The sequence below is a fragment of the Strongylocentrotus purpuratus genome, unplaced genomic scaffold, assembly GCF_000002235.5.
Source record: "Strongylocentrotus purpuratus isolate Spur 01 unplaced genomic scaffold, Spur_5.0 spur5_scaffold_6, whole genome shotgun sequence".
In the NCBI taxonomy this organism is placed as follows: Eukaryota; Metazoa; Echinodermata; class Echinoidea; order Camarodonta; family Strongylocentrotidae; genus Strongylocentrotus; species Strongylocentrotus purpuratus.
In genome coordinates, this window is record NW_022145612.1 from 27,700,407 (window position 1) to 27,716,381 (window position 15,975).

Below are 15,975 nucleotides of genomic sequence, written 5' to 3' on the forward strand. Positions count from 1 at the left end.
TGCAGTGGGCGATAGAAACTCTCTGGCTGTAGAGTATACTGTGATGGACGAACAACTGATGCGTAAATCTATTGTTATGCATTGTACGTGTTCTTTTCTTCTCACAAAGCCCTACCCTTTAGAATCACGTTCTCGGAAGCATGGGCGTCAAACCGGAGACATGCAACCCCATGCAAAACTAAATTAGAGGGGGGGGGGGGGGGGGGGGAGGGTGCATGGTGGGGGAACTGTCACGTACAATCCATCATCCATTGTATATATCTTTTTATTATTATGAAGATTTTGTGTATATATCCATAATCCTGGTCAAGCATAAATCGTGCCACAAATTAATCTTTGACTGTTGACTGATCTAGTGTATTACATTGATTTCATTGCATTGACATCTATTTTCTGGTATCCCATTCACTATTATAATAGCCCGATGCCAATGGAAGGACTTATTTTCAAAATTTGAAAACTGTTAAGAAATAGGAATTTCTATAATGCAATGACATAGTTTTTGCATATCATAAGTCGACTCAGTGATAACCAACACCGCCACTCATGAACCACCTTTTCAGTTTTCTTCACCGCCCCGCGCCGCCTCCCCCCCCCCCCCCCCCTCTCTCTCTCTCTCTCTCTCTCTCTCTCTTCTTTCTCTCTCTCTCTCTCTCTCTATCTCTCTCCTCTCCTCTCCTCTCTCTCTCTCTCTCTCTCTCTCTCTCTCTTCTCTCACTCTCACACTTTATTCACTTTCTTTATCGTTAGTGTACCCCCTCCTCCATTAACATCATTATTTTTAAATATTAAATCTTTGTTTAAAAAATGTTCTACTGGGCCAGGCATGGGTGTATTTTATCCCCGTTATTTGTACCCAGTTTGGTTTAGGGGTTATTTAGCGAGACCACGGTCTCGGTCTCAAAAACTTGTTACTGTCTTGGTGCTTTGCTTCTAGTGTGTGACAAAGGAGCTTGTACTATATTAGGAGCTTGTTATTGGTTCGACCACCATTGTGTGACTCAGGATTCCACTCCAGACTCAAACACAATGTTGCTGGGACTATACACTTCAAAGAGTGCACACAACTTATAACCATGGACCCTACTGTTCAAAATCCTTGAAGGGTGTTATCTTTATATGCATGCAGAGGAGTGAAAATACACTTGGGGTCATTTCCTTTGGAGCTGAATCAATTCCAACTCTTTTGAGGGTATATAAGATCCATTTTTTTAGTGTGAATTTTCACATCAATCGAAATGATACCAAATAGTATTACTCCCCCAATAAAGATTTCCACTCTAGTACAATAGAAATATTCCATACCTATACAATTTTTTTTTTTTTTTTTTTTTTTTTTGGGGGGGGGGGGGGGTTTAGAATTGTTTGTTCTTTAGAAAACAACCAACATTTATAAGTGGTATCGCAAACGCAATACTGATTACGAAATTAATCCAGGAAAACACATAAAGACATAAACCATCAGATCATGATTGTATGCAGTACCTCATTTTGAGGACATTTTTTACTATAGTATCACCCCCCCCCCCCCCCGCTCAGTGTTATTTAGGGTACGCAATATGCTTGTTCCCTCTTTTTGAAAGCACCCCCTATCTGAGGAATGCCAACATTTCCGAACCCCCTTACGCGGGCTTTTCGCGGGCTTTTCCTGCCTTAGAGACCCCCCTAAATCCGGAACATTGCTCAATGTACCCCCTATCTCAGGACATGCAGACACCCCCCCCCCCCCCTCATCTCAGATAAGCTGTCATTACTGGTTGGCTCACACACCCAGGGAATACCCCAAGGAACTCAGCCTGCGCTAAACTGAAGTCATTATAACAATTCGATCTGTATAAAATAAACAACAAGATTACGTACAGACATTTAGCACATGAAATACAAACTTGAATATTGCACTAAAATGTCTGTGCTTGTGTTTTCATTTATACCTTGTAAGAATAAACTAAGTCTTCAAATTATTTATATGCTCACTTATCTGCATAGTATTATATCACCACTGAATAATTACTTCAGAGCCTGATATTGAGACTTATTTAGAATTTTCTGAAATTTGATCGCGGGATTTGATCAATTTTTCTATTTTGAAGATATTTTATAACCCCCTTTTTTATTTCTCAGGAGACCAAGAGATGAGAGAGAAAAAAAAGAAAAAACACCTAAAAGTCAAATACACCCCCTTTTTTTACAATTCTCGGGCCGGACTTTGTAGCACGAAAAGTACCCCTTTATACATGACATTTTAGTAACACGCATGGTATCCCTCCGTTCTCGGAGTGAGGGGGGAGGGGGGGGGGGGGGGGAGTATCAATGGACAAAATATTCTTGAAATAATTATAACGGCAAATATACGCTTTACGGTGGTTATCCCTCTAAAGTGTTGGAAGCCCCAAACATTTTGATGGCAACATTTCACTTAAATTGTATCATAATGTGAAAGAGAATGTCAATTAAGACACATTTTTATAATTTTTTTCAAAAATGTGTTTGAAGTCGAATATGGATGAAAGAATAAGATAATTATCCAGATTTTCTGGGTACAACAAAAAACCAAAGTTATATATATTCATTTACCAATATTTGTCTTGAAACACATAGAAATGTGTCTTAAATTACATCCTCTTTCACATTATGATACAATTTAAGAGAAATCTTGCCATAAAAATGTTCGCGAATTTGAGGCTCCCAACACTTTAGAGGGGCTTTAAATGATGACACACGTTTTTTCTTTCTTTAAAACAATATTTGTTATACTGACCCTCTTTTGAATCGGACATAAAACTTAAGTGTACGCTTCTTTGTCTTATATTAATACAGTTAATTATAAATTTGTACTGTGTACACTATTTCAAAAACTCTCCAACAATTTTCTTCTCTCTCTCTCTCTCTCTCTCTCTCTCTCTTTCTCTCTCTCCTGTACATACCTGGCCTGTCACTCTTTTTTCTTTTTCTAATCGATTTTGCTTTTAAAACGGCGATATTTTTTAACAAATGTATTTATTACAAAAAAGGGAATGCCTTCGTTGTTCTCATATGATATATACAACACAATGAATATAGTAAAGTTACATGCACAAGCTGGTTCATTAAACATGCTACAGGGTGTAGCAGGGATTTGCACGGTGAAAATCTCAAAACTTGGAAAAAGACCCAAATGTACAAAATTATAATTAACACTTTCGTAAAAGTATGATTGCAAAATGACAGCCATTTTTCTTTTTGCACTTGAATTGTGCAACTCGGCAGTGTTTTATTCACCCATTTTGCTGTTTAGAAAAAAAATTAGGGCTCCAATTATCATTAATAGAGAGAAAACCCATATATTTTGATATGACATTTTGCATGTACTTTCATTCTGGTAAAGATATCTTTTTAGATAAGTTTTTGAGAACCATGATCACACAAAATCCATGTATAGGCATGTTGTGTGAGCGCAGGATGCTATTGACAAATTTACAAATGAGCGCCATTGTTTTACTTTCATGGTAATTATGATGAATTCATTTACACTCCGTATACATTTTTTTGTTAGAACTTAGAAATGGATAAGAATTTACAAAACATTTTTTTCTTCACCAAAATTCCATTAACAATATACCAAGAGATCACAATTTACAGCTCATTGTGATTTTCATTTGTAATAAAGGAGGGAGAAAGAAAAATATAAAGAATGTAAAATAAGTCAGACAGAAAAGAAGGACAAACAGGAAATGTATTTACAGCTTCTCCTATCTTAAAACACGCGACGATAGTGTAATTATTTACAATAAGAGATGAATTACAACATTCACAATTTTATTTACAAGTCAGACCTTTACCTTGTAAATAGGCATGTGTTTGTTTTGTTGTTGTGATACTAGCTTCTCTATATTAACATTCATGACAACAATTGTCATAGTTTCAATATTTCTAGATTTCTCTTAATGTGCCATCACGAGAAAACTAAAAAATGATGGAAAACAAGATTAATTTGTATTTAAAACTTTGAAAGTGAATGAAACGGAAAGAATAATATAGCACAGTACATCATTTTCATCAAGACGAATTCCCACCTTTGTATACTACAATGAATGTTGTGTTGTCTATAAGATGGAAATTGTCACTCAGAAGCAAAGGAAAGTTCATGTTTTCAAAATAATCCCCTAAAACGCCAACGTGTTGTATCCTTTAGCCTCAAAAAGACCAGACACCTTTTCCTTTGGTGGTGAATCAATTGCCATTGGGGAAGTTGACGAGGATTTTACCATATTCGCTGTATTCTGATCACGGTTCAGGCAATTGTATGGTCCCATATCATCTGAAACCAGTCCGCTTGTTTTCTCCTTTCCGGGTGACGATGACGTCATCGTGAAGCTACGATCAAGTTTATCATAATTTTCGATTGTTACGTCACATTGTCGTGTGAGCATTCTACGAGGAAGGGTTGTACCGGCGCCAATCTTCTTATCTTGATGTTGAGAAGGATCGACGATGAAATAGGTTGGAGTAGGGGTAGAATATCGAACATTTTCTTGGATCTTGTCACCTTGGTCCTTCGTTTTGGTAAAAGGAATAGGCTCACTGTACAAACGATAGACACCAGTCTTTTCGACATCCGTTTTCGCGGAAAATTCGTCAGTTCGTTTCGAAATAGGCGTTGAATAAACGGGTATGGTAGGTTGGCCGCTGGATTCGTCTAACTCAAAGTAAAATGGTCCTTTTCCACACTGTTCGACCTTTGCATTCTTGGGGTCACTTTTTCCTCCTACAAGATAAAACATAAGTGCAAAAATAACTCGTAAAGAAAATGAATTAGTCAATAAGCCACATACATAAACCTTAACCTAGAGGATTCCGAAGTGGCCGACCTACCCCCTTATTACCACGCGCCCTCTTTTTCTTGACTTTCCTGCAGGACATTTTGGGAACGTTTCGGGCAGAAAAGTTACTCAGGGGAAAATATTAATAATCATTTTGAAATAATGTTCACTAGGTAATACGACATAAAGACGTACAAAGTTAATGTAGACAATATCATAATTATGTTCATATAGTTGCCAATTGATATTATGCATTCATATAGTTTGAAAACTACCAATATGAATAATAACAATTTAAGTATGACTTGTTATCCTAAAGTTATCAGTCAGGGACTTTTTTTCTTCTCCTTTCTTGAAATGCTATCATTCATAATGATGTCTCGTGGTTACATCAATTAGAGGTCTCGAAAAATCATTACCAGAAACTATGAAAAAAATTCGAATTGATAGTAATTTAAATTTTTAGCTCTTATCTATATGAAAACATAAATACTAGAAAGACAAGCAATTTACAAACCTCCATTGCTGATGGCAGTAGAGGGCGTTGTTAGCCTGGTGTCCAAGCTGCTCATTGTGGTCATGTTATCATCTTTCTTATGAAGCTGTACCTCCTCATAGGTATGCTGACTCTCCTGACTCTCCATCTTCACTAGACGACGAACCTTGCCTAAGGATTCATAGTTGCAAGTAAATGGGTATTGGTGCTAATGCATTATTTTGTATACAAATTTCATTATTCCATTGTGTTTTAAAGACCGTCTGTACTAGTTTGGCTAGGAGGGATTAGACCACCAGCAAGGTCACTGACAGATGGCTATCTCATCAACTCAGCTCTCAATTAACAAAATAAAAAGAGGGTCACGGAGGACCAAATGGTCACCGATTAGGCATTAGAGGGAGCAATTAGCTACAAGTAGTACAGTGGAGCTTTAAATCCCCCCTCTAAATTACGTCTTTCTCTACTGCTACGTTTTTCATCTACAATACTTATTTTACTAGGAACCTATAATATACAAGCACTGATTTTTAAAAGGTTCCTCATATTCTACCTAATCTATAATATGAAGTGAGAATCATTGAGACGTGCCCTATAAATTTTTACTTCATAATATGTCTATATTTTTGGTAAAATGTGGAACAATAAAAACTTGAAATTGAAACTTGAAATGGTTTCTTCGTTGACCATGATGTTATGGGCGATGCAAATATGCCAATCAGTATGTATACGGGACGAGGTTGAATCATATCAAATAAATCCATCGTTTTATTCCGAGACTATTCCATGTAAATCAAATTCTCGAATATTGTAGTTTTAAAACCACACAAGATGTGTGATCACGCCAACGTTTAGTGGCCGAAATCCCCCCCCCCAAAAAAAAAAAAACAATGATAATAAAATGAAATAAATAAATAAACCTAGATATCAAAAATAAAAATCGGATAATGTTAATAATAGTGATAATAATAACAATAATATAAACTTACTGGTTGGTGCCTTTGTGGAGTTGAGAGTAACTTGTTTTCTGTTAAAAGAAAAAGGAAAAATACCAAAACCATTAAAAAGTGTGATAATTGGGCCACACCGAGGCAGAGAGGCAAAGCATGCATGCACTGATCATAACAACAAATAATACTCGTCTTCACTCTTAACAGGAGTAGTTTTTTTACCGATATGTTTCGTTTCCAGAGGACTAAATAAAGGTATTATTTTGGTATCTTAGTTTTTAGCTTCTGTTTTTAGCATTTCCATGTTATTCACTGATTGCCTTCATGCATTGCTCGTCATCTTAAAACCAGGCACGGTATACAATGAATGGGCACTGCATCCGATTGAGATGTATGGACCCCCTCCCCCAAATCAAATTGCGAAAATTGAACTTGGAGAGAGAGAGAGAGAGAGAGAGAGAGAGAGAGAGAGGGGGGAGGGTAGTTAGAGTAATACATAATTACACGACCACTTACAGAGATCGGCATGCTCGCAGCTAAACGATGGAAGTCGGTCGGCGTACATAAATAAGAACCCTTATAACATTAATATCACATTATAATAATAATAATAATACTAGGCCTAATAACGTTTTATTTACCCAGGGTAGCCAACTTCAGTTATGAAACTGCTCTTCCAGCGGGCCCTGCATAAAATAATATGTTATTACTACCCTTCTCCAATCTAATATGCTGAGCGCCTAGCTAGAAGGCAGAAGGTCCCATTGTAATAAGTCTTTGGTATGACTCGGCCGAGGTTCGAACCCACGACCTCCCGTTCATGAGGCGGGCGCTCTAACCACTGAGCCACCATGGCCCGGTTACACAAAATTAATCAGCATACTGCGACAACTTACAGTTTCTTCCTTCGTGACCGACGAAGTATGACGACAAGTAATGCGACTACGACGATGAGTATGACAGCGGACACGGCAATGCCAGCGAATACGAAGACGCGATGTTGATCAAAGAAGCCTCGAGGTTGAACAGGTGCACGAGCAGCACCCACATTAGGCATATCATACGACTCAGTGATTGAGTATGCATCAGTACTATTCGTTACCCCACTGGTGGTACTGGTGTGGTTTTGAGTCTCTTCCAAAATGATAGGAGATGTGATTCCGTCTGAAATGAGGGAGAAGTTTATACAAAATATTAAAAAAGATAGATAAATAGATAAATAAATAATAAATAAATACAAAAAGGGAGGGGAGTATCATTTCGTTCTTATTATCGTCATTGTGAAGAGATTACAATAGCTATAAAATCACATATTCGTTATTTCATTATCATCGTCACAAGAATTATAATAATGATGATCATACGGTGTAAACGAAGTCCCCGCTGCCCCTTTTCCATCAAGTTTTAACATATATATATAACATTAACCCATTTTATGAGTTCATGAAATATCACAATCACATAATCCCTACGTCATTAGTTATAACGTTGAATATTTGATAGAATTAAGAGAAAATTACCAGATCCTTGCTCGGTCTTGACGCCAAGGCCACTGGTAGATGATAGGCCTACTGTTGACACGCTTCTTTTCGTAGTTTCGATCGTTACTGATCCGATGTTTGCCTTCAAGTTGATGTTTCTAAAATAAATACAAAGGGAGTAAGGTGAAAAGGGGGGCACTAATTAAAAAAGAAAAGGAGCACGTGTCAAAGTAATTATCAGATATGGTAAAAAAAATAACTTACGAGAATGGAAAAGGGATACTTATTACAACATAAAAGGGGCACTTATAGAAAGTTAAAGGGGGCACCTCTCAAATTTGAAATGAGGCATTTATAAAAGGTGAATGGACACCTATCAGAGGTGGTAAGAGGTAACTCTTGTACCTAAATAGGGGCACTTGCGAGAATGGAAAGGGGCACTTGTCGAAGGAAATGGGGCACATATCAGATTTTAATAGAGACATTTATCAAAGGTGTGAGAAGAGGCATTTATGAGTAGGGGCAGGGCGGATCAACGTAGCGATTTTTCCGGCCCGCCCCCCCCCCCAGCCCCCCAAAACGATTTAAAAAAATAGGATAATAACGTAAAGTTAACCTTTATAAAACAAAAAACAAAATTAAGCGCCCCCCGCTTATTCGCCGCCGGCTGAGACGGCACTTAATTTTGTATTAAAAATTGGACCCCAAAAAAGTGCCTCCTACCCCCCCCCCCCCCGCTTATTCACCGGCGGCTGAGTCGAAACTAATATTCTCTCACGGATGCCCCCCCCCCCCCCCTCTTCCCGCCGGCTGGATCCGCCACTGAGTAGGGGAAAGGGCTCTTATTGAAAAAAGGGGGTTTTATCAGAAGAAAAGGGACACTTATTAGACATGAAAAGGGGCACTCATCAAAGAGACGTACATGAGCATTTATCAGAAGGAAAAGGGGCACTTATTATAAAGGAAAGGGCACTTGTTAAAGTAAAAAGGGGTACCTCACAGCTTTGAATATGGGCACTTAGCTGAAGTTAAAGGGTCCGTCACTTTTCCTATGTAAAAAGGGGCGACTGAGGGTACATGAAAAAGACAGCCGCCTCAGACTGACCCGGAGCTCCCTCGGAGCTGCTAATATGCAGGCAAATGATCTCATCCACGAATAATGGGCCAAATTGAATAAGCCCGGGTCACTCACACAAAGACAATGAGGCATAGTCTACGACAGTTATGATTCTGTAAAATATTGTTTGACAAAAATATAGGCCTATTTTAAAACATACTAGATCTAGAGGTCTATACGTAATAATAGATCACACTCTTCAAAACAACAACACAATAAATACAAAAATAAAAGTTACAGATACGCGGGATTTTATGTTAACCCTCATTTTCTTCTTGGGCCTAACTGTTACTTCTTAACCGTAGACTATCCTACAAAAATAAATGCCAGGTGAAATTTTTAAAGTGTCGTTTTTATTTTGTTCTAGCTATTCATACGGGGTTTGTTTCTCCAGATGATTGGTAGTCTAGATCTAGGGTCTAGGCCTACACGTGAATTAAATCAAAAAAGGAAGAGGGGGATTTAAACATGATCATTCTAGAATCTAGATCTATTAATTATCAAATTTCGCTTTCTGATATTACAGTGCCAGATATTGAAATGACAGCAAAGTCTAGATCTAGAGTCTAGACTTTAATATTTTGCTTAATTTTCGTTTGCTTAGGTCTAGATCTAGATCTAGGTCTAGATCTAGACTCTAGATTTCTAGAGCAAATTCTAGATAAGAGTCTAGACCTAGGCTAGACTCTATCTAGACCCCTTCTATATTTTTTTTGGTGGACAGTTGCCAAAATCGATTTGATTTATCATTATTGATTTTCCAATAGAAGCCATTGGACTATTGGTTTACAATTGTAGAGAGAGGATTGTCGAGGGGATAAATTAGCCGAAAATCTATCTCGATTCTTTCTTGGAAAATTGGTGGCTCTGAAAAGAGCCGTTGGTTTTGGAGATGGTCTCCAGGCCAGCCAGGTCTCGGATCTATCGAGACGTGGTGTATTTGGTGACAGCTTTGGTGCCTTCAGAAACGGCGTGCTTGGCCAGTTCTCCAGGGAGAAGAAGGCGGACAGCGGTCTGGATCTCGCGGCTTGAAACGGTGCTCCTGCGGTTGTACTTGGTAAGACGGGAAGCTTCGGCAGCGACGCGCTCAAACACATCGTTGACAAAACTGTTCATGATGGACATGCCGCGGCTAGAAATGCCAGTGTCGGGATGAACTTGCTTCAACACTTTGTAGATGTAGATTCCATAGCTCTCGCGTCTTCGTCGACGTCTCCTTACAGCGGTTCCACCACGACGCCTGGCCTTTCCTCCTCGTTTGGATCCCTTGCCTCCCTTCCCAGCTCCCTTCTGGGGGCTACGTTTGGTCGGACTTCGCTTGGTAGGACTCCTCTGAGACGGCATGATGATTGCTTAGGATTTCAATCAATCAAATGAATGATGTACAACCTGGTGATCGACCTATTTATAATAGATGATGTATGCAAATGAGGATTCGGGATACGAGTAGCCGACCGGCAACATCTGAGAACCTACCAATCAAAGCTAAGCTACGGATAATTTGTAGCCAATCAGAAAGTGTGAAATAAAAAACGCGCGCATATGCAAATTAGTAAGTGTCAAATAAAAAACGCGCGCTTATGCAAATTAGCGAGTTTCGAGGATCGCGTCGACGTCGATTGAGTACGTGTCACGTGAGAAGTGAATAATGGCGGGATGTTTCCTTTATGTGTAGACTACATAATTTATACATTCTACCTAAAGAATAAGTCTGAATAAGATGTAATCCGCGGAGATCTAGTTTTTACATCGAGTAAGGAGTTGCCCTTTCTAAGTACCCCTCCCCCCCCCCCCAGAATTTAGCCAATCGTTACTTTTTTCTAAATCTTTATCTTTGGGCACAGCCTAGATTTCTTCCTAGGTCTACTCTGATAAGGACAAGGTATTGATTATTAAAATTTGTATTAAAGTCTAGGCCTAGACCCTAGACTATTATTTATTTGGCAATTTCATATTACAAGTCGTGTTCTAGGCCTAGAATCTAGATCTAGATATACATGCAATATACATAAAGGGAAAACGTATTTATAACAAATTAAAAAAGAACACTATGAATACTTACTCCCCCTAGCTGTCTGGAAGAGAAAAAGCAATTCAAGATTTTGATACTAGTAGGCCTATCACTTATTATGACATGTAGGCCACTTCCCTACCGACTTGGGGGGGGGGGAGATTCTTTGGAGCTCTAAATTAATTGTGCTTGCAACAGAAATACATTGAAGTAATTTGCTCATAGAACAGTAGATCTATAGTGATTGTGTTTTATCATTGCATTGGAATGACAGGTAAAGGTCAGAAAATTGTGTGGTAGTCCACGTGTAAATTTATTAAGTGAAAAAGAGACCCGCTATACAGTCTAGATTAGTATTTCACCACATACACTTTATAGTATAGACCTTACATACAAAAATGAAAAATAAATAATATTAATAACCCCTTGAAGCGATAACCTAGGCCTAGCCCTAGGACATGCGTTCCTCAGTAGGCCTAAATAAAATGGTCTTCATAAACAATCTTGTCTGCCGCTAAGAAAAATAGCGTTTCAATCATGTTCTAAGAAATCTAGTTTATCTTGTTTAAAGTTACATTGGACCGGTGTAACGGGGTATATTCCTAGGCACCAACAGCAAGCTCTTCCAATTGAGATCTATCAAATACTTGTGAATACAATTATTGTTATTTACTAGTATATTTTCTTTCAGAGGCCGGGATCAGGAGGCGGTATACAGTATCATAGACATATTGAAATATTGGAGACTTAAAAGCTTTCTTCTGAATAGTGACTAGGCTTTTGCATTCCCAATCAAATATAATTTGTAGAGTGCCGTTATGCAACTTTGATGTTTGTTTAACTTTGATTGTTTCTTTATGTGTATGCAGGCTATTTATCATTGTTTTGCGTTTAAAAATTATTTTTGTATTACTGAATCAGTTAGTATGTTAATGTTGCTGTTTTGTTCTCATAAAATAATAATTCATAATAATTACGTTTACAGGGGGCTTACACCCTACAAGCTCGATCTGCTTTTTAGTCGGCCTTGGATCCTGGATCTTGGATTCTTTTCCTCCTAAATACTCCGAAGAAGAGTTTTGACTGGAGGTGGTGGAGGGTGGACGATTACAGTTTGGAAAAAAGTTCTTAAGTAACAGCATTTTTAACTGAGAGCGGGAAGGTTTTGTCGATGGTTGCTTGTTGTAGGTTGTTCCATGTCTTTACAGTCCTTGGGAAATATGAGTTGGCATAGACGTCCGAGTTGGTGCGGCGAATTTCAAATTGGTTGGAGTGTCCTCGTCTACGTCTGTCTGGCTTTAGGGTTGGTGTGAGATTGGTAGTCGATGTCGAGTTGTCCCTTTATCATTTTGAAGAGGCCCTTCTTCCCTTTCAACTTCATTGTTTTTTTTAATGTATTGTATTGTGCAAATTGATCGATATGTATATTAATATGTGAATATGTAAAAATGTACCATCATTGTAAATATGAAAGAGGAAAAATAAATGAATTGAATTGAATTGAATTAATTGTCCCTTAGGCTTAGCCCTCCGTGGCCCATTATTTCGACGGTACGGTTCAACAAACTTTATTCAAGTTCACAAGCGCGTAATGTTTTGGTTTCGACGCGCGTAACCCCTCATCAGCTTTCTTTATGATGTCATAATACATATACAGTATACGCGCAAGCATTGTCACGTAACAAAAGCTATGAAAATCTGAATAGCTCGAATGACGTCACAATGAATGCATCGAAAATGTTCCGAGCCTATTTCCCCATTTTTATTAGACGTGAAAACTCACTGTAAAGATGGGTTTTCCACATTCGACCCTAAGGTTTTAAAAATAAAGGAGTTCCAAAAACTGAACAGCGAGTCTGGCGAGTGATATATTTCCCCACGGTTAACCACCGCCCCTAGGTTTATATATACTGTATGTATATATATGCCATGGGAATGTACAATATTAAAAGACCCTTATCGTCGGTTGTTACAGGCTTTACAATGTTATATATTTCACCTTCTATATCGCATGTCAATATTCTAGGCATTTGATTGATCAAAAGTCCGGGCATCAGAATTTACTATAGACTGCTTGGGCGCTTTAAAAAGCGAAAAATATTTACTGTGTATATAGGCCTATAGCTACTTTTACTTCTACTTCTACGAGGCAAGTGCGCAGTAAATTGGCATTGAGTTAGCACTTTCGCTCAGTAATACATTCACTCTTCTCAAACCATTTTGATCAGTATCTTCCCCTGCAATTAGAAACTGACAGACACGTTCTATAAATAAAAAATATCATTTTTTAAGGATACGCACGCGAAATGCGGTATATAAAACAAATAATGAATTTGTATTCGTCGGGTCGAGGTTAAATCTAAAACCCCTTAGTGATCTCAAGACTGTACTCTCGGGACACAGTACAGTTTCGAGATCAACTAGGCTAATATTTTGTTTAATTGTGCCCCCGAATTAGGCAGACAATATACAGTCCAACCTGCCTAAGTGACCACCTGTCTACAAAGACCGCATTTTTTTTGTTTCCCTTGAAAATGGTTTCTCATTGAAACAAATACTAAAGGAACCTGTCTACAAAGACCACTTTTGTGTTTTTCTTGGGCGGTCGCTAAAGACAGGTTTAACTGTATGTATAATTTAGACTGAACACCTACCCACGCCGTGCTTGATGTGGGGTTGTCACAGGATCAGGCACAGGATCAGGCACCGGATCAGGCGGACTGTGAATCTCATGAGAATCCCATGCCGAGGAATGATGGGCTTCAAGCCATCCTGCATGATCCACGAAACTTTGATGATCCCAAACTATCGAACTGTCAGGCATCTTCTTTTAGATCCCGTTCGTTCGCGCTGTCTTAATTGTCTTCGAAGAAAACTGCCAAGAGAATACTCCGTACCTTCGCAGACAGGCAAATTCGAGATTGTATTGCTGATCGAAGTTAAAAGCTCCTTAAATTCACAGCACCAAGACGATTTCTGAAGTATGTCCACTTTCGATCACGTCACAGTAGGCTTTGATGTAAAGACCAGGCACTGGTGACAAAAACGAAAACCTTCAATAACCCTTGATACTCTGTGGTTACCTGAATATTTTAACAGTAAAGCATGACGTCATCGGGACCTTTTCTTGTTCATTCTTTTGCCTTTAGAAGTTTGAGACGGTAGCGTAATTATTTAGGTGTAACATATAGCGAACACTGGTCGGTGGGTTTTATATGGTGCCGATATGTGTTGTCTACTTGTCTAAGCATTGTTCTGATTGCAAGTGTTAAGTATATTCTTGTGAATCCTTTCGAAATCACCCCTCCCTTATACTGGCTGTGTCCCTTGCCCAACCATCTCCATTCTCGCTCCCAGTAGGCTACACGCGAGCCACCCCCCCCCCCCCACTTCGGGGTCTGATGGACCGCAGTCGTGTTCCCCAAATCTCCGGTAAAGGGGTACTTTTCGCGCGATAAAGTCCTGCCCGAGAATAATATAAAAAGGGGGTGTATTTGACTTTTCATCCGGACATTTCTTTAAAAAGTTTTTTTTACTTCTCTCTCTCTCTCTCTCTCTCTCTTTGGACCCCTGAGAAAATTTAAAAAATGAATATCATAGATAGGGGGATACATTAAGCAGAGATCCGGATTTAGGGGGGGGGGGTCTCCAAGGCATAAATGTTGGCAGTCCTGAAATAGGGGGTGCTTTCAAAGGGAGGGAACAAGCATACGCATACCCTCAATAATACTGAGGGTGGGGGGGGGGCACGCGAGTCTGCGACGTCCAATGCCATATCAAAACCAAATCCCGGATTTCGTAGTATGAGACACATCCTGTAAAAACAATGACGCGTTTAAAGATTTGTACGAATAATGGCCATTACAGACGGGAAGTAAGACTGAAATATCAAAAGAGCCTCCTTGAACTTGCAGCTGTAAGTTCATGAATGGAAGTAAATCAGGGTCGTATTTGTTTATATTGTTTTTTTTTTTGGCAGGAGCATTGTTTTAAAGCCACATAGCAGTAAGGCCTAATAAAAAAAAAGATGTTGTTTGCCCTTTGCGACCGACCCCAAAATCTTGAAATCTACCGTCGGCTTTTTAAAAAAGTTTTTTTTTAACCGTTTTTTGAGAGAAAAAATATTGATAAATTAAAAACTGTGAAATATCACCCCAAAAAGGAAGGGAAAAAAAAAGATTTCCGACCGACCGACCCATGTTTTCGCACCTAAAGGGCAATACAACATCTTTTTTTATTTTTAGGCCTAATGTCCATGTGTATCCATTATATTTCGCCAACACCAGATTTGGTTGAATTACAAACTAGTGTAAGCACAGGTCCCTCAGGCAGCGACAATCACTGTCCCACAAAAAAATACTCCAGCTTGCCTTCATATCTTGGGGTATGAGCCTTTAATAATGTACGACAGTTTTGTTCTGTTCAGCGACAATTACTTTGCGGTCATTCTCTTAACTTCTCTGGGGCCAGGGGCGGATCCAGGGGGGGGGGCACGAGGGGCCCGGGCCCCCACCCCTGGCAGAAAAAAGTTTAACAAAAAGACAGTTACCAAAATGTTGCTTTTTTTTGGCTCAAGGAGGGGGGGGGGGGGTGTCGAGTAAAAAAAAAACAATGCTCACTACTCCCCCCCCCCCCCCGCCTATCTCTCAAGAGGGGGGTGTTGGTTAAAAAAAATATATATTTATTGGGCTCACTACTCCCCAGTTATATTTGGTTTGATTTAGAAAAGGAAAAACAAACTTTCTAATGATACTAAACGAAGCGTTGATTAGGCCATGGCGAAAGAGATATAAACGAGCTTACTCGAGTTTAAAACATTTTGGTAGGTTTTATGTTGACGTTTATCTGGATTCTAAAGTCAATTCATTCTTATTAGATTAATATGGTACGTGTAACTGCATTGTTACGGCGTGTTAATTTGAACATTGACCTGTCATCGTCTCGCCATCCCTATTGGCTCTTTGTCTTTATCATTTTCTCCACCTCAACTTGGTTCTCTTTCAACCCCCCTCCCTTCTCCTCTCTCTCCCTCTCTGTCTCTTTCTTATCTCATCCTCTTTCTGTTCACCCATCTCTCTCCAGCTCCCTCTCTCTTTCTCTCTCTCCACCCTGCCCTCAGTT

At 39.0% G+C, this 15,975-nt stretch overlaps 2 protein-coding genes across 2 annotated transcripts; both read right to left on the minus strand.

Annotated features, from left to right (window-relative positions):
* Window positions 1-3,001: 3,001 nt before the first annotated feature.
* Window positions 3,002-13,977, minus strand: LOC105436649. The gene is made up of 6 exons (XM_030973600.1): window positions 13,509-13,977; window positions 7,766-7,884; window positions 7,142-7,409; window positions 6,285-6,322; window positions 5,317-5,466; window positions 3,002-4,744 (listed from the first exon to the last, which is right to left on the minus strand). The coding sequence occupies exons 1-6, from the start codon at window positions 13,676-13,678 to the stop codon at window positions 4,143-4,145; spliced, it is 1,347 nt and encodes a 448-aa protein (XP_030829460.1). The 5' UTR covers window positions 13,679-13,977; the 3' UTR covers window positions 3,002-4,142.
* Window positions 9,765-10,187, minus strand: H2B-1 (histone H2B-1, sperm specific). Its single transcript, NM_214541.1, is given in 1 exon segment — window positions 9,765-10,187. A coding segment is annotated over 1 exon segment (423 nt).
* Window positions 13,978-15,975: the final 1,998 nt, after the last annotated feature.